General features: G+C 47.8%; 1 protein-coding gene across 8 annotated transcripts in view; it reads left to right on the top strand.

The window, feature by feature from the left end:
• Nucleotides 1–1,056: 1,056 nt before the first annotated feature.
• The window catches only part of DYSF (dysferlin), a 224,604-nt gene continuing 200,060 nt past the window's right edge, over nt 1,057–25,600 (top strand). For 3 of the 8 annotated variants that reach the window (XM_049651671.1, XM_049651672.1, XM_049651673.1), the window contains exon 1: nt 11,158–11,494. In XM_049651671.1, the coding sequence (XP_049507628.1) occupies nt 11,404–11,494 (91 nt within the window). In that variant the 5' untranslated portion in view covers nt 11,158–11,403. Of the gene's footprint in view, nt 1,817–11,157; nt 11,495–25,600 lie in introns of those variants that run through there. The other 5 variants (XM_049651675.1, XM_049651676.1, XM_049651678.1 and 2 more) reach the window with 3 other exon arrangements.

Here is a 25,600-nt window from a genome sequence, read left to right on the forward strand (position 1 = left end):
GTCACATTCCTAACTGGGGGGTTAGGGCATATGGATTAACATACAGATTTTCAATTTATGGATTTGGCAGGGAGGGGGGGCGGGGAGGACAATTCAGCCCATAACAGGCACCATGCCACTTCTGCTCATCATTGTGTCCCCATCACCCAGGACAGTCCTGGCATGTTGTAAGACTTGATACACGCCTGTTAAATGAATGATTGAATTTCAACCCCCATTTCCCCCTCCTCCCCAACCACATAGTGTGCTAGAGGCAAAGAAAAGAAGAGACACAGGTTGCTGCAGGAAATGTTTGCTGTCCTGATCCTAAAATTACAGACCTTTCAGGGAGGGTTGCTCCCACTCTTACCACCCGTGGGGCAAAAAGCCCCAGCAATCTGTTCCTGCCCTGGGTGTGTGTGCTACCCCCATGGGTTGCTGGGAGAGAAGTTTTGCTGACAGGTGCACACCCATCAGAGTGGCCCTCTTTAGAAGGTGAGTCACCCAACTGCTGGGAATGTGGATCTACACAGCTCCCAGAAAGCAGTTTAGCAATAGGTACTAGGACCTAAAAAAAAAAGTATGTCCTGCAACCTTATCATTCCAAAGCTGAAAATCCAATCTAAGGAACTAGCACAAGGGGCTCAAGATGGGGTTATATCCTAGTTTTTATATATAAAAAAAAAAGTATTTCTCACTGTTACGATAGTGATGTATAACAATGGGAAAGTTTTGTAAATCTAGTCCATTCATATGATACAAAAGTATGTAGCTGTTGAAAAAATTGTCTATGAAAAATGAATAATGATGCAAGAAAATGTTACCTGAAAAAGCAGTGCACAGAACTGCATATACATTGATCTCAGAAATATAATAAATGCTCTAATTTACACACACACACACACACACACACACACACACACTCAAGAGGGAAAAGCCTGGATTGGTAAATCTCCAAATGTTAATACTATTTTTTTCAGACTCAGAGATTTCTTTCTTTTATGCTTTTGTGTTAAAGGTACCAGATATTGCTTTTATAGCCAGAAAGTGGGGGGGAGGGGGCGGTAAGCAAGAGTTTTTAAGGCAGCTAGACCAGGTCGGTCAATGAAATTCCTCAGCTCCTGGCTTCTCGGGAAAGCGCAGTCCCTGCGCCTGCTCCCCAACTGGTCCTCAGAGCGGCCCGCTGACTCCGGCCGACCGGGAGTGCTCAAATCCCCGCGTCGGGAGGAGGCGACAGACTTGGCGAGGAGTGAGGCCGGGGGTGGAAGGTCGGGGGAGGGGCAGAGCCTTTCTCCCATTTGGAGCGAGATCTGGACTGCGCTGGGCGTCCTGAGCCCTGGGCCAGCCCTCCGCCATCGCGGCCGCCGCCCAGTCCGCTCTTCCCCAGCCAGGTGCAAAATGCCTTGTCATTGGGAGAGTCTGCGGCCGGAGCATTGAATTACAGCTCGGCCGAGCCGGGTAGGGCGGCGGGGGTGGAAGATGAGCAGAAGCCCCAGTTCTCAGAGCGCCTGCTGACAAGCTGGTAAGCGCAGAGGGTGCGAGGACCGCGTGTAGCCCACTGGAGCAGCCCGGGGCTGGCCTGTTCCTCTTTAAGAGCAGAAGATCTGAGCCGGCAGCCAGCGATCCCAAACGGCCTCCCTCCTCCAGCCTTCTCCAGTGAGGAGACCCACGAGCTGCGCCTAGATCCTCCACGACCTTCTCAAGCCCTCTCCGCGCCCTGGGCGCACGGGGCCCTTTCTCGCGCCAGTCATGCTGAGAGTCTTCATCCTCTACGCCGAGAACGTCCACACCCCAGACACCGATATCAGCGATGCCTACTGCTCAGCGGTGTTTGCAGGTAGGAGGGGCCTGCATCCCCGCCGGGCGGAGGGAAGGGGGGGTGGTCAGAGAGGGGACACCTCAGACCTCCACCCAGAGGGCACGGGGATGGGAGAGAAGAGATTCCACGCCCCAGCCAGACTGACTTTGAGTGTTGGAAAGACACACATCCTCAGAAAGGGGCGACCCAGAGGGAAACTGAGGCAATGAGTGAGGTGATTGAGCAGCGCTTCTCTGGATCCTGGAAGCTGAACCCAGGTTGGGGCTAAAGTGGGCCTGGAAGTTGGGGCCAGCACCTCTCCTCTCACTCTTCTGGGTCTCTTAGCAGAGGTCTTCCCGCACTGTACTGCGGGGATCTCCTCCTCTCCACCGAAGGCTGGGTCCCAGGCCTATTTATAGCCCTGCTGTCTTCCCCGGGTCTGGGCCTGGCTGCTCTCCGAGGCCTCTGCTCTCTATCACAGGCTGGTCTGGCAGGCAGGCGGCCACTGGGGGCAGAGGCACCGCTCTCCTGTCCAGGGATCCTACTCTGGCTTTCCGCACAGGATGGGAGAAATTTAGCAGCTGGCAGGGCTGACACCAGCACCAGCCTCTAGGAACTTTCTCTTTTCTCCCCTCCCCTCCCACCGGACTGGAGCTTGTTGGGGAGTGGTATCTGGGGAGTGGTATCTTCATCATCCTTGAACAGAGGAGCCTACTCCCCTATCAGATTGGGACCTCCCACAGTAAAGTCTTCCCATGGTCATGACTGAACTTTTTCTCCAGGAAGTGAGGACCAGGCCCAATCTGCTTCCTGGGACTGCCCTCACAGTCAAGCCAGAGCTGTGGTCTACCCCGCTGGGTTTTTAGGTTTAGAGCCAATGGGGGGAGGGGGGGGAGGACCGAAGCCAAGGGTATGAGAGTCCAGCCCCCAGCCCCAACCCAGTGGGTTTGTTCTCAGTCTCTATTACTTGTCACTTCCCTTCTCTCCAGAGACCTGGCTTCATCTCAGGCCCTCAGAAATCATAACATCCAACAGACCTCCCTTTTCAGTTTCGTGAGTTCCTGGATATACCTGTTTGTTCCCAGACGCCCGATGCCTATGTACATACGTGTTCCGAGACACATGTACACCCAGGACTGCATATGACATTTGTGATGTTCCAAGGGGTAGAGGTTCAGAGAAAGAAGGCGTGTGTCCACCACAGCACACAAAGACATGTCAGAACAGGTGCATGTGCACACACACTCCTGGATGTGAAATTTTGGGGCTCACTGAATGAGCCTGTGACCTGGAAAGCAGCCTGAGCCAAGAGGAGGGATAGAAGGGGAGTGGGAGGTGACACTACAGCTGTTTTTTTTGCTAACGTGTTGTTTTGACCTGTTCTCCACCAGTTTCCCACAGTTTTCTCCGGAAATGAAATTTATCCAGGTGTTTCCAGGGGAAAGACAAAGGCACAAAAGGGGGGCCTCCACACTTCCTCTGCATCCTCAGCACTGGGCACGTCAGGCCAGGCCAGCAGCCTCACGAAGGGCCCAGGGCTCCTAGTTGCTCAGCTGCAGGGAGCATCATACCCACCGTGAATATCCCCCTAGCTGAGGGGAAGGAGGGTACTGTCATCTTGGAGGGAGGGGGAAACCCTGTGCTTGAATAGCTGCCTCTTGCTCCAGTGCCCTAGCCCCCATCACAGTGCCCTAGGCCAAGGGCTGAACAAGCTTTGCAAATGGCACCCTCTAGAGCTGTCCAGTGCATAAAAGAACCTCAAGGGGGGGCCACCATGGAGCCCTGCCTGTGTTCTCAGGGGTCTTGTCTCCTCTGGTGTCCATTCAGCCTGAACCAGATTTTCCTTCCCTGATCACAACCTCTCCCACCCTCCCCCACCCCTAATACACACACACACACACACACACACACACACACACACACTTGTCTCATAATTCATGGTTCCCCTACCCATGCCAGGCCCTGAACCCTAGTAGGAGAAAGGAAAGAATGAATAATGCATGGGGAAACACTTTCTAACCCCTGAAGTGCTTTACCCACAGGAGTACTGCTGGTGTGGCTCCTCTCCTGTCATTATTTCAACCCCAAGGGCTGTCTGTGGGGCCATCTTCCCCATCCCGCATCCGTCATCCTCCCTTGGTGTCCCTGACTCGCCCCTCCCCCCACCTGCGTGATGTCAGTCTGCAGCCTTGCCCTTTGCCTGCTGCCTGGCTCCCCTGGGTGGTCTCCCCTTCCCTGGGAGAAAGGAACTAGCCTGTCTGCGCTGACAGTGAGTGCCCCCAGAGGGGGCTGGTGAGCCCACACTCCCAGTCACCGGGAATGCAGTCCCTCCCTCCCCCAGCCCTGGACACATTCCACCTCCTGCACTGTCCCTGCTCTTAACCCAAGTCCAAATTTGGCCTCCCTGCCGCATTCAGGCCTGTTCACCCTCCTTCTCCCAGCCAGAGCCAAGTTGGCAAATGATTACACAGAAGGCCCCAGTCTCAGGGACACACTATCACTACTCAGAGCCAAACACCCTTCTGGGGAGTAGTCCCTCACCAGTTAGCCAGACCCTTTAGGTGTTGGGCCCATAAAGCTCCTCCTTTGGCTACCTGATTATAATATCCCATAATGACACCTCCTCTGTGCACACATAAATTCATGTCATGCTCACAGCAGCTTTGTGAGGCCAAAAGGCAGGGATATTTTTCCTCTTTAGAGATGAACAAATAGGCCCAGAGAAGTGCAAGGGCCTGGCCAAGGTCATACAGGGTCATAAAGCACCTCCCATCCTCACCCCCACCCCCCTCTTCACTGCCCTCTGTTGTTCTCAGCATCCATGGCTCATGAATAAGCATACCATGTGCTGCCCACACCCAGGCACCATGAGCCTGAGCCAGCACGGGAGGGGTGGGGGGATGCTTGGGGTACCTGGCATGGGGCTGAGTCAAAGTAGGGGGCAGTGCAAGGCTGCAGGGCACACAATATAAGACAAATGACTAATAGATGGAGGATTCTGGTTTTGAAAATGTACATTCATCACAAGGAGAGAGAATGGGCATTCATTTAAGTACAAACAATGTACCATTTTCAGCTGCTGTTTCTTTAAAACCCCATAACAATCCTTTGAAAGAGACATATTTAGGGACGTCTGGGTGGCTCAGCTTTTGACGCAGTCAAAGCATTTGACTTTGGCTCAAATCATGATCTTGGTTCTTGAGTTCAGGCCCAGCGTTGGGCTCTCTGCTGTTGGCACAGAGCCCACTTCAGATCCTTTGTCTCTCTCTTTCTCTCTCCCCTGCTTGCGCTCTGTCACTCTCAAAAAAATAATCTTTGAAAGAGACATATTTAACTGATACCGAGCTTAGTAGGTGCTAGGCACTGTTCTAAATAAAACTCATTAACCGTGAGCTACATCATGTTCCAGCTATAATTTGTACCAGGCACTTGTATGTAAACACTTAACCCTCCTAGCAACCATATATAATAGCAAATATCACCCCCATTTTACAGATGAGAAAACTGGCACAAAGAGGTTACATTATACACTGGTAAGTAGTGGAGTTGGGAATCGAGCTCATGCAATCTGGCTCCAGAGCTCCATCTTTCACCGCTTCACGATTTCCTTTGGGTCATAATTACCTTTGATTTTCAAGAGACAAGCAGTAAAAGGTGGAGGGGCAGGATTTGAACCCAGGTCTGCTCACACCCTGGAGTCCAGTCTCTTTGACATAGTCTCTTGGCACTCAATGCATACTAGCTATTATTACTAATATTATACATGATTATATATATATATATTTATTATAATAATTATTATAGTTAACATGCATTGTACATGTACAAGGAAATCACTTCACACATCCAAGAAGACTGTCACTATCTTTTTTGCCTGGTCATTCCTATCATCAGCTGCATCACACTGGGCACAAGGGGCTCAGTGGTGAGTGGCCATCCCCTCTGCCTCAAGGGACCCTGGTCCTATCTCCTCTGGCTGCCCACTCTGGAGCAGCCCCTTCTGAGCTGAAGGCATTTGTCCACCTGCCTGATGTCTGGCCATGGCTATCACCGTGGTGGTAGGTCTTTCTTGGGACAAATATTCCTCTGGTGACCCTTCAAGCCTACAAACCTTCTCGGTGCCTCTCCCCAGGTCAAAGTCATGCTCAGTCTCAGCTATCTGTATGCTAATCTCTTTCCAAATTGCTTCATTAGAATGAAATTTAGCCAGTAGAGTGCTAACATCTACTGTAACCTACTGTGTGCCAGCCATTGTGCCGGAAGGGCTATCGTTCAGTTTGAATCCTCCCAACAGCTCTGTGAAGTATCATTCTCTCGATTTCACAGAAGTGGAAGCAGACTCTCAAAGATCAAGTCACATGCCTCGGGTCACACAGCTAGAAAAGGGTGGACTGGGATGGAGGCCCAGGACCATCTGATTGTTCCCACTACAAGATGGTTCTGCCCAGGAATTCACATGATCATGGCCATGGCCAGAGTCACTGCTGCCTGTACATTCTACACCCTTGGTGGATACACAGGTGCCCTTTCAGTCCCAGCTTTGGATTGGGCTATCAATGGAGCACGTATCCTTCAGTGAATGTGAGGGGAGAGGGCAGAAGGATGCCTTGGACCGTCCATACTCTTGGAAGTTCTTGGACCTTGACACTTGTGCCCTGAAGGAATCCTGTAAATTCATAGGCAGAGTCTTCATCTCAAGGTTGGTATCATTGAGCAGAGGGGCAAGGTGTGTTTGCTTCTTGGTCACCCCACGTCAGGCCTTGGTAAAAAGAGAGACCTGAGCCAGAAGATACCAGTCGGCCCAACTCCAGCAACAAGAAGAATCTCAGTTAGAAGTACCTCTTCTTCGACCGACAGGGAGGTAGGACCCCTAATAGGTGACAGAAGAGGTCAGGGACCAAAAACACACACTTAGGGGAGCCTGGGAGGTGGTGTAACTAAGATGAGGTCAGAAGGAAAAGCACATGCACGTTGGGTAAGTGGTGGCAAGTGGAGTGAGCTGAGAGTGCACGGCTCACTGCACAGGTGCCAGATAGGCACTGTCAGGCAGAGAATTTGGGCCCATGTGCCAGCTTCTCTGATTTTTCAAGAGAAGCTATAAATTCGGATTTGTAGGAGAAACCTCCTGATGTTTAATTAAGGTATTATTTTGTTATAAAACATTGTGTTGCTCAAAGACAATAGGTCTGCAGGCCGAATGCACCCCCAGGGGACACCAATGACAGTGTGTGAAGCACGGTGTTTCATTCAATCTTGGAGACCTTAGTCCTGGGCTCTTGGGATAACAGACAGCCAGTCTCCTCTCTCTTGGGATTATCAGTCAGCACCTATCTGTGAATACACCGATGGGGCAATGAGGCAAATCGAGGAGAACTCTAGTCCCTTCCTCCTCATCTCTATCAGCCCTGAAATGTTGTTGCAGTTAACGTGACATCTTAAGTAAAGTCCGGGCTTGCTATGCAGACTCAGCTTCAAAACAGGTCCCCTCACCGCCTTGCTACCTCTCAGTGGCTCCTAAGCTGGCCCTACCACCTTCACAGAGGTACTGGGGTAGTCTGGGGTGCTGAGGAGCTGTCCCGTACCTGAGCTTCAGGTGGGGTGCAAACCTGGCTATTAGTGAGCCCTAACTAATGGTGGTGTGAACACGATAGTCTCTCTCACTTACCTCCTAGTTGATGTTTAGGCAGTTCTGGCCGGTAAGGTTCTGACCCACAGGGCTGTCTAGCACCAGATCCTCCTGTCTTGTTGCTCTGCTATTCCTGGGGGTCCCCTTGACAACATGGTTGGTGACTTCACCATCACAACCTGTATCACAGCACAGGCAGGCGTGCCTCTTCCCTATAAGGATACCATCAAGACAGTTCTGTACATTCTGCTCATACCCTGCTGGCCATCACTTGGTTTCATGGCCATATCTAGTTGTGAGGCCGTATCTAGTTTCTATTTGGGTGGCCATGTGTCCAGGTAAAACTGTGCAACATTTCTGTAGAAGAAGGGGAGAACATATAGAAAGGCGACAAGTTGAGGGCCCAGCTGGCTGTCCATGAGAACTCCATTCCTGATACAAGTCCCTTTGGGAGGAAGCCCCCTTTAGGACGAGGCTGCACTATGATGTCTCCAAAGGAACAGTCAGTTATCTCATCAGGAAGCAGCGAACAGCAGCCAGGCTGGGAAGCTGGAGGTTGGAATGGGAAAGGGGCCTCAGGGAGTGTCTGGGGCTCAGGCCACCAGCTGCTGCTTTTCTGGTTTACAGAACAGACGTGTGGAGCCCCTGTTGCTGGGACACAAGCCAAATGTTTGTATGTACGAGTCCTTTGGAATATTCCCCTGGAAATATCTGATATGGCCCCTACAGATTTCCTGTGCTACCTCTGATGGATTCAAGCAGGAGGAGGTGGCGGGGTGTGGCGAGCTGGGGGAAAGGAACACAGCCTGGAATCACTGGGACAGTAAAAAATATTCCAAATCATCATATCCAAAACTCCACCAGGGGGCAGTACTGCCCTCTTTGAGAACCACTGGCTTAATCTCCTCATGCGGGGGAAAGGACACTGGGGAACCAAGTCCACTGGCCACTTCGCCAACCGCAGGCCGGCCCTTACTGTGCACTGGGAATACCTGGCCGATTGAGATGTCCTTGGTCTCTCCCCTCCTTGACCCCACCATCCAGCTAGACCTCGAGCAGGTAATTACACAGTTATTCCTTATAATTGCAATGAATGCCAAGAATAAAAGTGCGGCTGTCCAGTTGTTTGCCAGAGGGACCCATCCTAGGCCAGGATGTCAGAGACGGCTTCCCCAGGGATGCAATATGTAAGCTGAGGCCTGAGGATGCATGGGGGTTGCCCTGTAAAGAGAGAGGGGAAGGCGTTCACAAGCAGAGGAGACGGCAGGGCTCCAAGTTGGAAGAGAGCTCAGCACGTTCCCAAACCTGAGAAGCCATAGGAGCTGGGACTCAGAGAGTGAGGGGTGGAGTGGCCTTTCTCAGTGGGTGGAGGTGAGGGATCTGGGCTTCATCCCAAGAGCAAGGGAGGCCTTTGAGGCCTGATCATATCTGTCGTAAGATCACCTGGCCCCAGTGTAGATAATGGACTAGAGGTGACCAGCTGGGAGGCCCCTGCAGTGGCCCAGGCAGGAGAGGGTAGTAGAGAAAATGCCTCAGTGGAGGCATTTGGATACTGTGGGCACATAGATGCTACCAAAGTCATGGGTGTCAGCAAGGAAGATTTAAGCTTCAAGTAAGTGAGCTCTTGCCTCAAGTAGGCTTTAATAATTAACAGTCTTAGGGTGACCTTCCCTCACAATACATGCCCCCTTGGAGGGAACTCCCATCGAGTACTAGGCCCCAGTAGGATCCAGAGACATGGTGGGTTCTGTGCATTTACAGCGTACAGCTCCAGAGTCATCTCAGACCCAGGCAGACCATTTTTCTCTCTGGTCTGCTGCCACAGGTGTCTGCTGCATCCTAGAGATGGTAGGCCAATGGGATCCTCATGCTCCCTTATTCTTAAGAATCAGGGGAGGGAGTTGGGCTTGTCCGTTTCCGGAGTAAAAGCCCATCCCTTCTGGAGAACAACTCAGGACGTATGTCTGGTGCTAAAGCAAGAGCCGTTGCCAGGAGATGGGCTCAGATAGATCAGGATCTACCTGGAGCTGGGCCTGGGGGGTCATACCTGAACAGCTGCGTTCTGCTAAGAGGGATGAAGGAGGTCTGAATGTTGGAGAGGAAGCAAGTGTCCACCTCATCATGAAGGTAGTGGGGTCACCCAGGGAGAGTGGGAGAGTCCGGAGGAAGTCCCCAGCCAGCTAGAAAAGGTGCAACCTTTAAGGTTGGGGAGAAGACAGCCTCAGACTTGTCACTGAAGGAGTGGGATCCAGTGCCCAAGTGTCCAGCCGGTCTTAGGAGTATAGATGTTTCATTCATAAAAAATGGGAGAGAAGGTTGGCGCACCTGGTGGCTCAGTCATTGAGCTTCCGACTCTTGGTTTGGGCTCAAGTCATGATCTCACGGTTGGTGAGTTTGAGCTCCACATCGGGCTCTGCGCTGAGCATGGAGCCTGCTTGGGATTCTCTTTCTGTCTCCTTCTGTGCTTCTCCCCCAAGCGATCTCTCTCTCTCTCTCTCTCTCTCTCTCTCTCTCTCTCTCAAAATAAATAAAATGAAAAACAATTAAAAATGGGAGAGAAGGCAAAGGATTTGGGCACAGATGCTGATGGGGGTTAGGAGCCTGGGAGCCTGGGGGAAGTTCTGTACTCAGTAAATAGGAAGCAAACAGAGTGAGGGTGGCTTGGCGTGTTGTAGGTTTGGGGAGAAAGTATGACAGTCCTCTCTGAAGAGACTGTGGAAAGATTGCTTGCTGGGTAGCAGTCAGGGTGCACCTGAGTCAGGAGTCACGGTTATCAAGTGGTGGGGGCAGGTTAGATCTGTGATTCTCCAACATCTTCGGTGCAGGGTGGAGTAAGCAGAGTTGGATTTCACCAGGTTATGGTTTACCCACATGAAAAATGCTGGAGCCTCTAAATAAGAGAGGGGAAAGCGAGTTGAGAGGTTTTGCGGCAGAATGATGACTAGTCACTGAATTTAGGCTAAGGACCAGTGAGGAGGTGGCGGAGGGGCAGTGTCCTGCCCCGTGCTAGGTGCTGCGGTGTAAGGGTGTAGAGATGAGAAGCCAGGGCTCCCGTGGTCGAGAAGTCCACCAGCTGCAAAGGACCTGACAAGCACTCAAGGCTCGCGCTAAACTCAATTCCTCCCCCCTGTAGGGGGCGAGGGGGCCTGGAGGTTGCTGTCGAGGCGGTGGCAGGGGGACCGAGTGGGCAGCGTGTGGATCGGTGTGCTTCAGGGAACGCAATATAATTTAAACACCTCAGCGCACGGAGACGAGCGACCCCAGACTGCTTGGAGAAGCTGAGGGGCGGGTTCGCGAGGGCTCGGGCCGGTCCGGGAGTGTTTCCAGAACGGCCGCCTGGGCACCGCGGGCGGGTAATTGGTCGGGCGGCGCGGAGCCGGGGGCTCGGGTTGGAGCCTGTCGCCCCGCCGCTCCGCACACTCGCTGCAACTGGTAGTTTTCCGCAGACTCTCGCGTTCCTGCGGCCGGATGTCCCCTCCTCCCGCCTTCGCTCGTTCCCCAGTCTCCCGGCGTCCTAGGCGTGCGGAGCCTGGCTGGGCGCAGCGGGGTGCAGAGCCGCGGCCTCCCGCGAGGTCGGCACTGGTGCGCTCCGGCCCCGGCGGGCAGAGCGCCGGGCTCGAGTCGCCGGCGCCTGGCTCAGCTGTGCGCTCCGCGTCAGCGCCGCTTCCGTTCCCGGCCCGGGGCGGGTATCCGCCGAGGGGGACCAGCGCAGCCACCGGCGCCCATCTGACCCCAGCCCCGCCCCGCCCGCCACCCGCGGGGCGGGCCTGGGCGGGGGCTAGGGCCGGGCGGGGGTGGGACGGTCCGCCCAGCGGGTGTCCTGTGTCCTCCCCGCGGCCTCGGCCGGGCGCGCGGACTTCTTCGCGGAAACGCAGCGAAGGCGACTGCTCCCCTCTGGCGCGGGTGCCGCGGTGCCGGGCTCTCGCTCGCTGGTGCCCGGGCCCCCTGCTCCCGCTCCCGTCCTGCCCGCGTGCCTCTGCGCGCCCGGGGCGGCCCAACCATGCTGTGCTGCCTGCTGGTGAGGGCCAGCAACCTCCCCAGTGTGAAGAAGGACCGGCGCAGCGACCCGGTCGCCAGCCTGACTTTCCGAGGTGAGAGCCCCTTGGCCGCGGCACCCGCGCGCCCGCGCCGTCCGACCCTCCGCGCGCGGCCGCATCTGCGGCCACGGCTCCGGCACTAACCCTAGCCCAGGGCACGGGGACAGAAATCTCAGCCCTGCAGGGAGGGCGACGAGGATGAACCAGAGCATAATAAATACCATAGTGCTCTGCAGTTTTGGAAAACGGAAAGTGCTATAGTATGTAATAGTTGCCACTTTTCTAAGACCCGTTCCCGGAGGTATGATGTGAGAACCCTTTACCGGGCAGTGAGGCTAAGGGTGAGAAAAGAAAGATGGGTGCAGAACAGAGAGTGGAATCAGGATCGCTTACAAACTGGGCGTGTAGATGGTGTGCTTTTGAAGTTGTGTCTTTATTTCGTTCATTCATTCATTCATTCATTCGCCCGTCTTTATTGAACACTGGCCATATTGAATCCGCCATGCCTCAATTGGGAAGAAAAGGAACAAAATAGGAGCGATATGGCCTTGACGCCAGAATTTTGAGCGGTGTCAAGGATGTTTTTCAGAATTCAAAGAGCCTAAGCATCTACATGAGGTGCTTAGACAAGAGAGGGTCTCTCTCTCTCTCTCTCTCTCTCTCTCTCTCTCTCTCTCTCTCTGGAGCAACAAAGGACTCCTAACCCCCCTTCTCACCATGTACCCTTAACCCATCCCCTTTAAGGTAGACATTCTCATGGGAGGAGGTGTCTCAAGAGGGGGAAAGAGAAAAGGAAGGATATGTTAAAATGAAGAGAAGGAACAATGGCTGTGAGTCAGGACCCCAGTTCTGCAAAGAAAGATAAATTTATTTTTGGTTTCTCTCTTACCAAAAGTAGAGGGAAAAGTGGCCGGTGTTTTCCTGAGATTTGAAAACAGTGAGGGCACCAGGGGGCTCTTTAGCTCTGAGCCAGGATCTCCATCCAGACTCCAAGCTCCTCAAACTAATAATGACCATAGATGGCAGACACAATTTGGCAAAGTGAGAAATACTCACATTTATTCTTTGTTATGGGACAGTTTACATTTTATCCCTCTTTTGAAAAATGTAAGTAAACGCATTTTGGAAAGCTTTGCTCTTTTCATGAGCTGGTGACATTACTGGATGCCTGCTATGAAATGCAACTTCACGACAAGGTCACTAGCTCATCTGCCTAAGCCATTCCCTTATAGAAATTGTGGGTCCACCTCTGGCTGGAAAAGAAGTCCTGTAAGGGTCTTGAGACCAGGGGCCTAGAGAAGCCTAGGTCTCCTGGATGCTTTGGGATCTGTTCACAGCTCTTTCCCTCTGGTTCTGGAACAGTCTTGTGGTAACTCCCAATCTCTCCATTCTGCAGGTAAGGAAATGGAAACCTGGGGAAGCCATGTGTCCAGGTCAGTGGTCATGGCAGGAAGTTCTTGGAGTGGGCAGTGCCGTTGGGTCAGGAAGGTGACCACATATGTTGAGGCCCCTGTTGGCTGTTGCCCTGGCCCAGGTACCCCATTCAGCGGCTGTCCTCTCAGTATTCACACCCCCCCCACCCTTGTGATGCTTTACTATTTATTTGCATTGATAAACTCCTAGCAAAATGGAAATATAATAGAATGTAACATCTCCAACTGTTCAAAGCCTATTGTTTTTCAAAGCTCTGCTGCAATGCCACCTTCTCCAAGAAGGCACCCAGGCTTCCGCTGGCATTCACGAGTGAGTCTCTTCTCTCTGTGTGTACAGCACCTTACTAGGTCTGCTAGAGTGCTCACCCCAGCCAGCCTGTGCCCAGCACTCAGATCCATGCTTAGAATGCTGTGACTGCTTGAGAGCAGCAGCCTGTCCTATTTATCAGGATGCCCAGTGCTGAGCACAAAGCAGTTCTCTGTAGTGTTCGTGTGCTTTCTGGCCCAGGCTCTGACCATCCTTCAGATGTGCCTGAAGCCTCATGCAGTCTGGGCCAGTGGTCCTCATACTTGCTGTGCCTGAGAATCCTCTGGATTCTGATCCAGCAAGGTCCAAGAGGTCTTAGACTCAGCGCTTAACATCTACTTGCTGCAGAACATTTTGGAACCACACTCTAAGAGAAATTGATGTGAGATGTGGTGAAATGTGAAATTAATGTCATTCCCTCCCCCACTCCCACCCCAGAGGCTATTCATACTGCAGTCCATGGCTGAGTTGACACTTAGGGAGAGAGGCCATTAGAATCAGACCCAGAATTTACAGATCATTTAGGCTGGGGTGCTCTACCCTGGCTGCACAACAGAACACGTGGAGAGCTTTAAAAAAGACCGCTACCAACCTCCTTATCCCCTCTTCGCTTGAATCTCTGGAGGAGGGGCCCAGATATAGGTGTTTCTAAAAATTCTCCAACATTTCAGATGTGCAGTTAGTGGGGTGAGAAGCCTAGAGCCTGATCCCCTCATGGCACAGAGGGCACTGTGGCCTGCTTGCAGAGAAACCAGCCTGCACTGGTTGCTTGGCTCCCACTTGCAGCCCCAAATGCATGGGCCTGGCCGGCCCCACTTTCCCCGCAGTTGTTCCCAGGACATTCCAGGCTCGGATGTAATTTCAGGACCTACCTCCCGAAATAGACCATGAGCTCTGGGAGGCTGGACTCTGAGGCCACTTTCTGGGTCCTCTCTCATGGGTTCTCCCTCTCTCATGGGTTCAGGGTGGAGGCTATTAATGAATACTTATCATTCCTTTGTTCTGTACTAATTAACTAATTAGTTAACTAAAACTACCATGGGTACCTGGGCTGTGGCAGATAGGTTTGACAGATTATCTGCATGAATGAACGGCTTCATTTCCTATAGCATTTGACGACTGTGCCTCTCTTCTGTTCTACCCATTTTCCACTGGCTAATGTGATTATTTATGCCTCTTCATTCATGCACTTAGTTCACTGAACAAATATTTATTGAGCACCTAGTATGTGCTGGTGCTAATCAAGGTGCTGGGGACACAGCCAAAAGCAAAACCAGATCCCTCTTCCCTTGGAGCTCAGACATGTTTCCTTGAGGGTGTGCTCTCCTGTGACCTGGCTTGGTGAATTTCTACCCTGCTTCACCCAGGCATTACTGTTCCTTCCCTTTCTTTCATCCTGTCAGGGCCTCTCTTCCTTCCTATGTCTCTCTAGTGGGCCCCTCTCCCTTTCTCCTCCTTCCCACCCTTCTGTCTCCTGTGGGGGTGGGGGAGCACAGAGGTGGGGGCTGGTCTCTAGGGTCTGGGCAGGAGGCTGGGGGATCTTATAGAAACTTCTGAAGGTGGAAAGACTTCTTAGGGGCTGGTGTGCCTCAGCTGTATAGGGAATGTGGGCTGCAGGGCTCTCTGAATCTGGCTTTTTAAACATTATAAAGTGGTTTTAAAGCGTTGAAATAACCTTCTATTTTCTTTTTGTGAACATAATGCATACTCAGTGTAAAAAAAGGATTTATTATAGGAGTGCCTGGGTGGCTCAGTCGGTTAAGTGTCTGACTCTTGATTTTGGCTCAGGTGGTGATCTCCAGGTTGGTGCAGAGCCTGCTTGGGATTCTCTCTCTCTCTTTCTCTCTCTCTCTCCTTCTCTCTCTCTCTCTCTCTCTCTCTCTCTCTCTCTCCCCTCTCTCTCTGCTCCTCCCCAATTTGAGCGCGTGTGCACTGTCTCTCAAAATAAAATAAATAAATAAAAATCTTAAAAAGGATATATTGCAGGAATATATGAGGCAAAAGTAATGAATGGCCCCAAATCCAGGTACTTTGAATCAACTTGTTATCAGTTATCCAAGATTCTTTTTTCCTCTTTTTCAAAAAAGCAATTTTTAGGTGGGAGATTTAACACCCATGTAAAGTACATACAATGTAAATGTATGCTTTAATGTACTGGTTCTCAGCTGGGGGTGATTTTGTTCCTCAGGACACATTTGGCAATGTCTGGAGACATTTTGGGTTGTTACCACCGAGTGGGAAAGGGCCAGAGATGCTATTAAATATCCTACAGTGTATAGGACTGGCCCACAATACCCATAAGAAAGAGTTATCCAGCCTCAAATGTTAATAGTGACAAGGTTGAGACACCCAGCTTTAATGAATAAATGGGGAAGGGACTATCCGTGTGTATTACCAGGACAAGGAACAGAACCTTGCCAGTCTCACCCCTCCATCACAATTCCCAGATCCCTTGCCTTCCTCTCTAGAGATAATCCCATCTCAGATATCTTTTTTCAAATGTTTGAATGTTTACATTTTCACTTGACAATGAACCAGGGGCATCTTTCTGTCAGTAAATAATCCTTTACATGTCTTTTTAAAATGTCTGCATAGTATTTTATTACATGGGTGCACGCTAATTCAGTTCATCAACCCCCTATTGATGTATATTTCAGTTATATCAAATTTTTTATATTTATATCCGTGTCTTAAGTTATACTGTCACTGTGAGAAATATCCTAGTGATTAAATCTTTTTTTTTTTTTCTTTTCAACGTTTTTTTTTTTTTTTTATTTTTTTTTTTTTTTGGGACAGAGAGAGACAGAGCATGAACGGGGGAGGGGCAGAGAGAGAGGGAGACACAGAATCGGAAACAGGCTCCAGGCTCCGAGCCATCAGTCCAGAGCCTGACGCGGGGCTCGAACTCACAGACCGCGAGATCGTGACCTGGCTGAAGTCGGATGCTTAACCGACTGCGCCACCCAGGCGCCCCTAAATCTTTTTTTAAATGGCTGTGCTAATGCTTCAGTGAAGCTTGATTTTATTTTATTTTGTTTCATTTAAACTTTTTTTTTAATGTTTCTTTATTGTTGAGAGAGAGAGCACAGGGAGGGGCAGAGAGAGAGAGAGAGAGAGAGAGAGAGAGAATCCAAAGCAGGCTCTGCACTGACAGCAGAGAGCCCGATGTGGGGCTTGAACCCACGAACCATGAGATCATGACATGAGCCAAGGTCAGTCGCTTAACCAACTGAGCCACCCAGGTACCCCAGTTGATTAAATCTTTATTAACATATTTAATTATTCCCTTTGGGTAAACACTGGAAGTGGCGTTGCTGTTGTCTGTGTCAGAGGTTAGAGAGATGCGTGTAAGGCTTTGCTGCATTTCCCAAATTGCTTTCCTGAACATCTATACCAGTGTTACACTCTCATTAGCTGAGTATGAAACTTTTTTCCCTATAATCCTGCTAACACAAAACATTATCATGCTTTAACAATCATCTTTAACCATTTCTTAGGTTCAAATAGTATTTGTGATATTTCAATGTTATTACCTATTACTTACTTGCATTTATGTCTTACTGAATTGCTTTTTTAAGAAGTTTAAGTTTATTTTTGAGAGAGAGAGGGAGAGAGAGGGAGGGATGGTGGGAGGGACAGAGAGAGAGGGAAGGAAGGAAGAGAGAGAGGGAGAGAGAGAGAGTCTCACAGGCTCTGTGATGTCAGCACAGAGCCAGATTCAGGGCTCAATCCCACGAACTTGTGAGATCATGACCTGAGCTGAAATCAAGAATCAGACACTTAACTGACTGAGCCACCCAGGTGCCCCTCTTACTGAATTGCTTTTTAATTTGCCCAGTTTTTTGTGGGGGTTGTCTTTTTCTTAATTAGTTGCAAGTGCTCTTTATATATTAAGGATGTTAACATTTTGTCATAGATATTTCAGGTATAGTCCCCAGTTCTAATTGGCCTGTTGGGTTTAAAGAGTACCCCTCTCAGAGTACATTCTATCACAGCCGGTATATCTACCTACCCTCCTTTTTGTAAGAGGGTATCTGTGCTGACAAGTAAAGCAGATCTTCCTTCAGCGGAAGCCAGGGCTATCTTTTCTCCTTTCAGTTGCCATTGCCTTCTGGTTTTGTCCTGATACTTTGAATCTTTATCATGCTCTTTGTACGATGGATAGTCTAATGAAGTGGCAACCGAGTACCCAAAACAGAACAAGTTCTCGATACATACTTGTTGAATAATCAAGGCTGCTTGCACAATCTTAAGCTGCCAGGAAGCTTCTTACAGTAAGTCTTGTCACCTGACTCATGGGCAGAGACAGCCTGTCTCTCTCTCTCTGGGAGTCCAGAACACCGCATTTCCTCTCTTCTCTGCTCTCTTTCTTTTTTAAAAATTTTTAAAGTTTATTTTTTTATTCTCAAGTTAGTTAACATACAGTGTAGTCTTGGTTTCAGGAGTAGAACCCAGTGATTCATGTCTTACATATGACACCCAGTGCTCATCCCGAAAAATGCCCTCCCTAATGTCCATCACCTATTTAATCCCTTCCTCCACTCCTATCAAACCTCAGTTCTCTGTATTTAAGAGTCTCTTATGGCTTGCCTCCCTCTCCGTTTTTATATTATTTTTCCTTTCCTTTCCCTATGTTCATCTGTTAAGTTTCTCAAATTTCACATATGAGTGAAACCATATGATATGTATCTTTCTCTGACTGACTTATTTTGCTTAGCATAATACCCTCCAGTCCTATCCATGTTGTTGCAAATGGCAAGATTTCATTCTTTTTGATCACCAAGTAATATTCCATTGTATATTTATATAACACATCTTCTTTTTTTCCCCTTTTTTAATGTTTATTTATTTTTGAGAGAGAGAGACAGAGCATGAGCAGGGGATTGAACCCATGAACTGCGAGATCATGACCTGAGATGAAGTCAGATGCTTAACCAACTGAGCCACTCAGGTGCCCCTATACCACATCTTCTTATCCATTCATCAGTTGATGGACATTTGGGCTCTTTCCGTGATTTGGCTATTGTTGTGATAACACTACTACAAATATTGGGGTGTATTTGCTCCACTACAAATCAGCATTTTTGTATCTTTTGGATAAATTCCTGGTAGTGAAATTACTGGGCCATAGGGTAGTTCTAGTTTTAATTTTTTGAGGAATCTCCACACTGTTCTCCAGAGTGGCTGCACCAGTGTGCATTCCCACCAACAATGCAAAAGAGATCCCCTTTCTTCACATCCTCACCAGCATCTGTTATTTCCTGAGTTGTTAATTTTAGCCATTCTGCCCAGTGTGAGGTGGTATCTCATTGTGGTTTTGATTTGTATTTCCCTGATGTTGAGCAATGTTGAGCATTTTTTTTATGTGTCTGTTTGTCATCTGGATGTCTTCTTTGAAGAAGTGTCTATTCATGTCTTCTGCCCATTTCTTCACTGGATTATTTGTTTTTCAGGTGTTGAGTTGGGTAAATTCTTTATAGATTTTGGATACTGACTCTTTATCAGATGTGTCATTTGCAAATATCTTCTATTCCGTCAGTTGCCTTTTATTTATTTATTTGTTTATTAAAAATTTTTTAATGTTTATTTATTTTAGAGAGAGAAAGAGACAGAGCACGAGTGGGGAAGGGGCAGAAAGAGGGAGACACAGAATCTGAACCAGGCTCCAGGCTCTGAGCTGTCAGCACAGAGCCCAACGTGGGGCTCAAACCCACAAACTGCTAGATCATAACCTGAGCCAAAGTTGGCCGCCCAACTGACTGAGCCACCTAGGTGTCCCCCTGTCAGTTGCCTTTTAGTTTTGTTGATTGTTTCCTTTGCTGTGCAGAAGTTTTTATCTTGATGAGGTCCCAATAGTTCATTTTTGGTTTTATTTCCCTTGCCTCTGGAGTCATGTCAAGTAAGAAGTTGCTGCAGCTGAGGTCACAGAGGTTGCTGCCTGTTTTCTCCTCTAGGGTTTTGATGGTTTCCTGCCTCACATTTAGGTCTTTCATCCATTTTGAATTTATTTTTGTGTGTGGTGTAAGAAAGTGGTCCATGTTCATTCTTCTGCATGTCGCTGTCCAGTTCTCCCAGCATCATTTGCTAAAGAGACTGTCTTTTTTCCATTGGATACTCTTTCCTGCTTTGTTGAAGATTAGTTGGCCATACATCTGTGGGTCCATTTCTGGGTTTTTGATTCTATTCCATTGATATATGTGTCTGTTTTTGTTTTTGTTTTTAAAAATGTTAAGCTTTATTTATTTTTGAGAGACAGAGCACGAGTGGGGGAGGGGCAGAGAGAGAGAGGGAGACACAGAATCCTAAGCCCGCCCCAAGCTCCGAGCTGTCAGCACAGAGCCCAATGCAGAGCTTGAACTCATGGACCACAAGATCATGACCTGAGCCGAAGTCAGATGCTTAACTGACTGAGCCACTCGGGTGCCCCTATATGTGTCTGTTTTTGTGCCAATACCAGACTGTCTTGATGATTACAGCTTTGTAATATAGGTTAAAGTCTGGGGTTGTGATGCCTCCAGCTTTGGTTTTCTTTTTCAACATTACTTTGGCTACTTTGGGTCTTTTGTGGTTCCATACAAAATTCAGGATTGTTAGTTCTAGCTCCGTGAAGAATGATGGTGCTATTTTGATAGGGATTGCATTGAATGTGTAGATTGCTTTGGGTGGTATCGACATTTTAACAAATGTGTTCTTGCAATCCATGAGCATGGAATGTTTTTCCATTTTTTTGTGTCTTCTTCAATTTCATTCTTAAGCTTTCTATAGTTTTCAGCATACACATCTTTTACTTCTTTGGTTAGGTTTATTCCTAGGTATTTGATGGTTTTTGGTGCAATTGTAAATGGGATTAATTCCTTGATATCTCTTTCTGTTGCTTCATTATTGGTGTATAGGAATGCAACCAATTTCTCTATGTTGATTTCATATCCCGCGGCTTTGCTGAATTCATGTGTCAGCTCTAGCAGGTTTTTGGTGGAGTCTTTTGGGTTTTCCAACGGAGTAGCATGTCATCTGTGAAGAGTGAAAGTTTGACTTCTTCCTTGCCAATTTGGATGCCTTTTATTTTGTTTTGTTTTCTGATTGCTGAGGCTAGGACTTCCAACACGATGTTAAACAACAGTGGTGACAGTGGACATCCCTGTTGTGTTCCTGATCTCAGGGGGGAAAGCTCTCATTTTTTTCTCATTGAAGATGCTATTAGCTGTGAGCTTTTCATAGATGGCTTTTATGATGTTAAAGTATGTTCCTTCCATCTCGATTTTCTTGAGGGTTTTTATTAAGAAAGGATGCTGCATTTTGTCAAATACTTTTTCTGCACCTATTGACAGGATCATAAGGTTTTTATCCTTTGTTCTATTAATGTGATGTATCACATTGATTGATTTGCGAATATTGAATGAGTCCTGCAGCCCAGGAATGAATTCCACTTGGCCATCGTGAATAATTCTTTAAATGTACCGTTGAATTTGATTTGCTAGTATCTTGTTGAGAATTTTTGCATCCAGGTTCGTCGGGGATATTGGCTTGTAATTCTCCTTTTTTAGTGGGGTCTTTGTCTGATTTTGGAATCAAGGTAATGCTGGCTTCATAGAATGAATCTGGAAGCTTTCCTTCTTTTTCTATTTTTTGGAACAGTTTGAGAAGAATAGGTATTAACTCTGCTTTATTTTTATTTATTTTTTGAGAGAGAGGGTGCAAGTGAGCAAGGGGCAGAGAGAGAGAGAGACAGAGAGAGAGACAGAGAGAATCCCAATCCCAGGCGGGGCAGAGAGAGAGAAAGAGAGAAAGAGGGAGAAAAGTGGGGCTCCAGCTCACCTGATGCGGGCCTCGAACTCACAAACTGTGAACTCATGACGTGAGCTGAAGTCAGATGCTTAACTGACTGAGCCACCCAGGTGCAAAGTATTAACTTTGCTTCAAATGTCTGGTAGAATTCCCCTGGGAAGCCATCTGGCCCAGGACTCTTATTTGTTGGGAGATTTTTGATAACCGATTCCATTTCCTCGCTCGTTATGGGTCTGTTCAAATTTTCTATTTCTTCCCATTTGAGTTTTGGTAGTGTGTGGGTGTCTAGGAATTTGTCCATTTCTTCCAGGTTGTCCAGTGTGTTGACATATCATTTTTCATAGTATCTCTAATAATTGTTTGTGTTTCTGTGGTGTTGGTTGTGATCTCTCCTCTTTCATTCGTTATTTTATCTATTTGGGTCTTTTCTCTTTTTGAGAAGTTTGGTTAGGGGTTTATCAATTTTTTTTCTTCTTTCAAAAGACCAGCTCTTAGATTCATTGAACTGTTTTACTGTTTTTTGGATTCTGTATCATTTATTTCTGCTCTAATCTTTGTTATTTCCCTTCTTCTGCTGGCTTTGGGCTTTCTTTGCTGCTGTTTCTCTAGCTCTTTTAGGTGTAGGGTTAGGTTGTGTATTTGGGACCTTTTTTGCTTCTTGAGATGGGCCTGAATTGTGGTATATTTTCCTGTTAGGACTGCCTTTGCTACATCCCAAAGGGTTTGGACTTGTGTTTTCATTTTCATTTGCTTCCATGTATTTTTAAATTTCTTCTTTAAGTTTCTGGTTGACCCATTCATTCTTTAATAGGATGTTCTTTAACCTCCATGTATTTGGGGGCTTTCCAATTTTTTTCTTGTGGTTGATTTCAAGCTTCATAGCATTGTGATCTGAAAATATGAATGGTAAGATCTCAATCCTTTTGTACTTGTTGAGGGCTGTTTTGTGACCTAGTATGTGATCTCTTTTGAAGAATGTTCCATGTGCACTTGAGAAGAATGTGTATTCTGCTGCTTTTGGATGAAAAGTTCTGAATATATCTGTTAAATCCATCTGGCCCAATGTGTCAGTCAGAGTCATTGTTTCCTTATTTTTTTAAGTTTATTTATTTATTTTGAGAGAGAGAGAGAGAGAGAGAGTGTGCGTGTGTGTGTGTGTGTGTGTGTGAGACAGAGAGAGAGAGAGAGAGAGAGAGAGAGAGAGAGAGAGAGAGAGTGCACAATTGGGGGAGGAACCGAGAGAGAGAGAGAGAGAGGGAGAGAGAGAAAATTCCAAGCAGGCTCTGCACTGTCAGTGGCAGAACCTGATATGGGGCTTGAACCCATGAACCGGGAGATCGTGACCTGAGCTGACATTAAGAGCCAGATGCTTAACTGACTGAGCCACCCAGGCACCCCCGTTGTTTCCTTATTGATTTTCTGCCTAGATGATCTGTCCTTTGCTGAAAGTGGAATATTAAAGTCACCTACAATTATGGTATTATTATCAATAAGTTTGTTTATGTTTGTGATTGATTTATATATTTGGGTTCCTCCCTGTTGGGGCATAAATATTTACAATTGTTAGCTCTCTTGGTGGATAGACCCCTTAATTATGATATAATGCCCTTCTTCACTTCTTGTTACAGTCTTTGTTTTAAACTAGTTTGTCTGATATAAGTATGGCTACTCTCGCTTTCTTTTGATGTCCAGTATCATGATAGGTGGTTTTCCATCCCCTCACTTTTATTTATTTATTTTTTAAAAGGTTTTATTTTTTATTTATTTTGAGAAAGAGAGATGTGGGAGGGGCAGGGAGAGAGAGAGAGAGAGAGAGAGAGAGAGAGAGAGAGAGAGAATCCCAAGCAGGCTCTGCACCATCAGCATAGAGCCCAATGTGGGGCTCAAACCCACAAACCATGAGATCATGACCCGAGCTGAAACCAAGAGTTGGATGCCTAACCAACTGAGCCATCCAGGAACCCCTCCATCTGCTCACTTTTAATCTGCAGGTGTCCTCAGGTCTAAAATGAGTGTCTTGTAGGCAGCATATAGATGGATCTTGGTTTTTTTGTTTTTTTTTTTTTATCCATTCTGATACCCTATGTCTTTTGATTGGGACATTTAGTCCATTTACATTCAGAGTGATTATTGAAAGATACAGATTTAGTGTCATTGTGTTATCTGTAGGTTTCATGCTTGTGGCGATGTCGCTGGTCCTTTGTTGTCTTTGCTACTTTGTACTCACAGAGTCCCCCTTCGGATCTCTTGCAGGGTTGGTTTAGTGGTCATGAACTTCTTTAGTTTTTGTTTGGGAAAGCCTTTATCTCTCCTATTCTGAATGACAGCCTTGCTGGATAAAGGATTCTTGGCTGCATGTTTTTCCTATTCAGCACATGGAATATTTCCTGCCACTCCTTTCTGGCCTGCCCAGTTTCAGTGGATAGGTCTGCTACTACCCTTTTATGCCTCCCTTTTAGGTTAAGGCCCATTTGTCCCTAGCTGCTTTCAGAATTCTCTATCTTTGTATTTTGCCAGTTTCACTATGATATGTCATGGTGTTGACCTGTTTTTGTTGATTTTGAGGGGAGTTCTCTGTGCCTCTAGGACTTGGATGTCTGTTTCCTTCTCCAGATTAAGGAAGTTCTCAGCTATAATTTGTTCAAATAAACCTTCTGCCCTTTTTCTCCCTCTTCTTCTGGAACTACTATGATATGGGTATTGTTTCATTTCATGGAATCACTTAGCTCTCTAATTGTCCCCTCATGATCTAGTAATTTCCTTTCCCTCTTTTTTTCAGCTTCATCATTTTCCATAATTTTATCTTCTTTTTTTTTTAACGTTTATTTATTTTTGAGACAGAGAGAGACAGAGCATGAAGGGGGAGGGGCAGAGAGAGAGGGAGACACAGAATCTGAAACAGGCTGCAGGCTCTGAGCGGTCAGCACAGAGCCTGATGCGGGGCTCGAACTCACGGGCCGTGAGATCATGACCTGAGCCGAAGTCAGACACTTAGCCGACCAAGCCACCCAGGCACCCCCATAATTTTATCTTCTATTTCACCTATTCTCTCCTCTGCTTCTTCCATCCTAGCTGTTACCATATCTAGTTTATTTTGCAACTCATTTTAGAATTTCTTAATTCATCATGACTAGTTCTTAGGTCTTTGATTCCTGTAGCAATAGATTCTCTGTTGTCTTTTATGCTTTTTTCAAGCCCCACTGTTAGCTTTATGATTGTTATTCTAGGTTCTTGTTTAGATATATTGTTTAAAACTGTTTTGAGCAATTCTCTGGCTGTGATTTCTTCCTAAATTTTCTTTTGGGGAGAATTCTTCTGTTTTGTCATTTTGGCTAATTTCTGTCCTTTGCATATTTTAATAGCTTGCTATGTGTCCTGTACCTGCGAGTACTATTATATTAAAAAGGGGTCATACACTGTCCAGGGCTGCGACTTCAGGAAGTGTTTTTGGTGTATGTTGCATGCACTCTGTTGTTGCCTTTTGGCTGCTCTATTCCACTGGTCTGTCCTCTGCAAAGCTCTTCCTTGCTCGTAGTGGTGGATTGTTTGGACCTTCCACCAGGTGTGCTGTGATTTGTTTGTTGAACTAACCCTGGAAAAAAAGGAAAAAGCAAGGCGGGACCCTGATCCCATAAAGAGAGAAAAATGAAAGGGGAGAAAAGAAGACCAAACAGAGAATCAAAAAACTATAAGGCTATGGGGCACCTGGGTGGCTCAGTTTGCTGAGTGCCCAACTTTGGCTCAGGTCATGATCTTGTGGTTTGTGAGTCTGAGCCCCATGTTGGGCTCACTGCTATCAGTGCAGAGTCTGCTTCAGATCCTCTGTCCCCCTCTCTTCCCCTCCCCTGCTTGTGCTCTCTCTCAAAAAATAAACATTAAAAAAACTATAAGGTTAAATCCAGAGAAAGAGAAAGGAAAATAAAGAAGAGAAAGAAAATGTGTAAAAAGAATAGAGTAAAAATGCCTGGTCAAACAACACACACACACACACACACACACACACACACACACACACACACACAGTAAGAATTGACCAAAAACAAATCAGAAACTATGAATCCGATTCCAAAAGAAAAAGAGGATAGAGAGAAAAAGAAAAGAGAAGAAAAGAAAAACAGACAAACAAAAACAACAACAACAAACAAACAAAAACCAATTGTCTGTTGGTTCCTGGGACCAGTGGCTCTTCTGGTCTGGAGGGGAGGCTGGCTGGGTGGGTCAGTGTCAGTCCCGCCCTGGTAGAGAAGCAATTAGCAGGCATGGAGGGGCAGGGATTGGTGTAAGCAGATCCTGCTTCCACTGGGGGCTGCTGTGCTGCTCCCTGAAGCCCCACCGTGTTGGTGTTGGGGAGAAAAATGGTGACACCCCAGTCTCTCTACCCCGGACTGGGTGTCTCAAACCACGTTGCTCAGGGGCAGTAGGCTTGCCCTGCTCCACAGTCTCCTGTGCCTCCTAGGGGCTCAGCTGGGATTCAAAACCTGATGTGTTAAAGGACCCCCCCCCCCCGCCCCGCCCCTGTTCTGGCGTAGGCCACTCAGCCCTGCTGATAAAAGGCCTTTGGCTGGCACCTGCAGAGCCTTTTGTCCTTGAGGAGGCAATAAACCCTCTTCCCAAAGTACTCAAGGAAGGGGACTG

The sequence above is a fragment of the Panthera uncia genome, assembly GCF_023721935.1.
Source record: "Panthera uncia isolate 11264 chromosome A3 unlocalized genomic scaffold, Puncia_PCG_1.0 HiC_scaffold_11, whole genome shotgun sequence".
Lineage (NCBI taxonomy): Eukaryota > Metazoa > Chordata > Mammalia > Carnivora > Felidae > Panthera > Panthera uncia.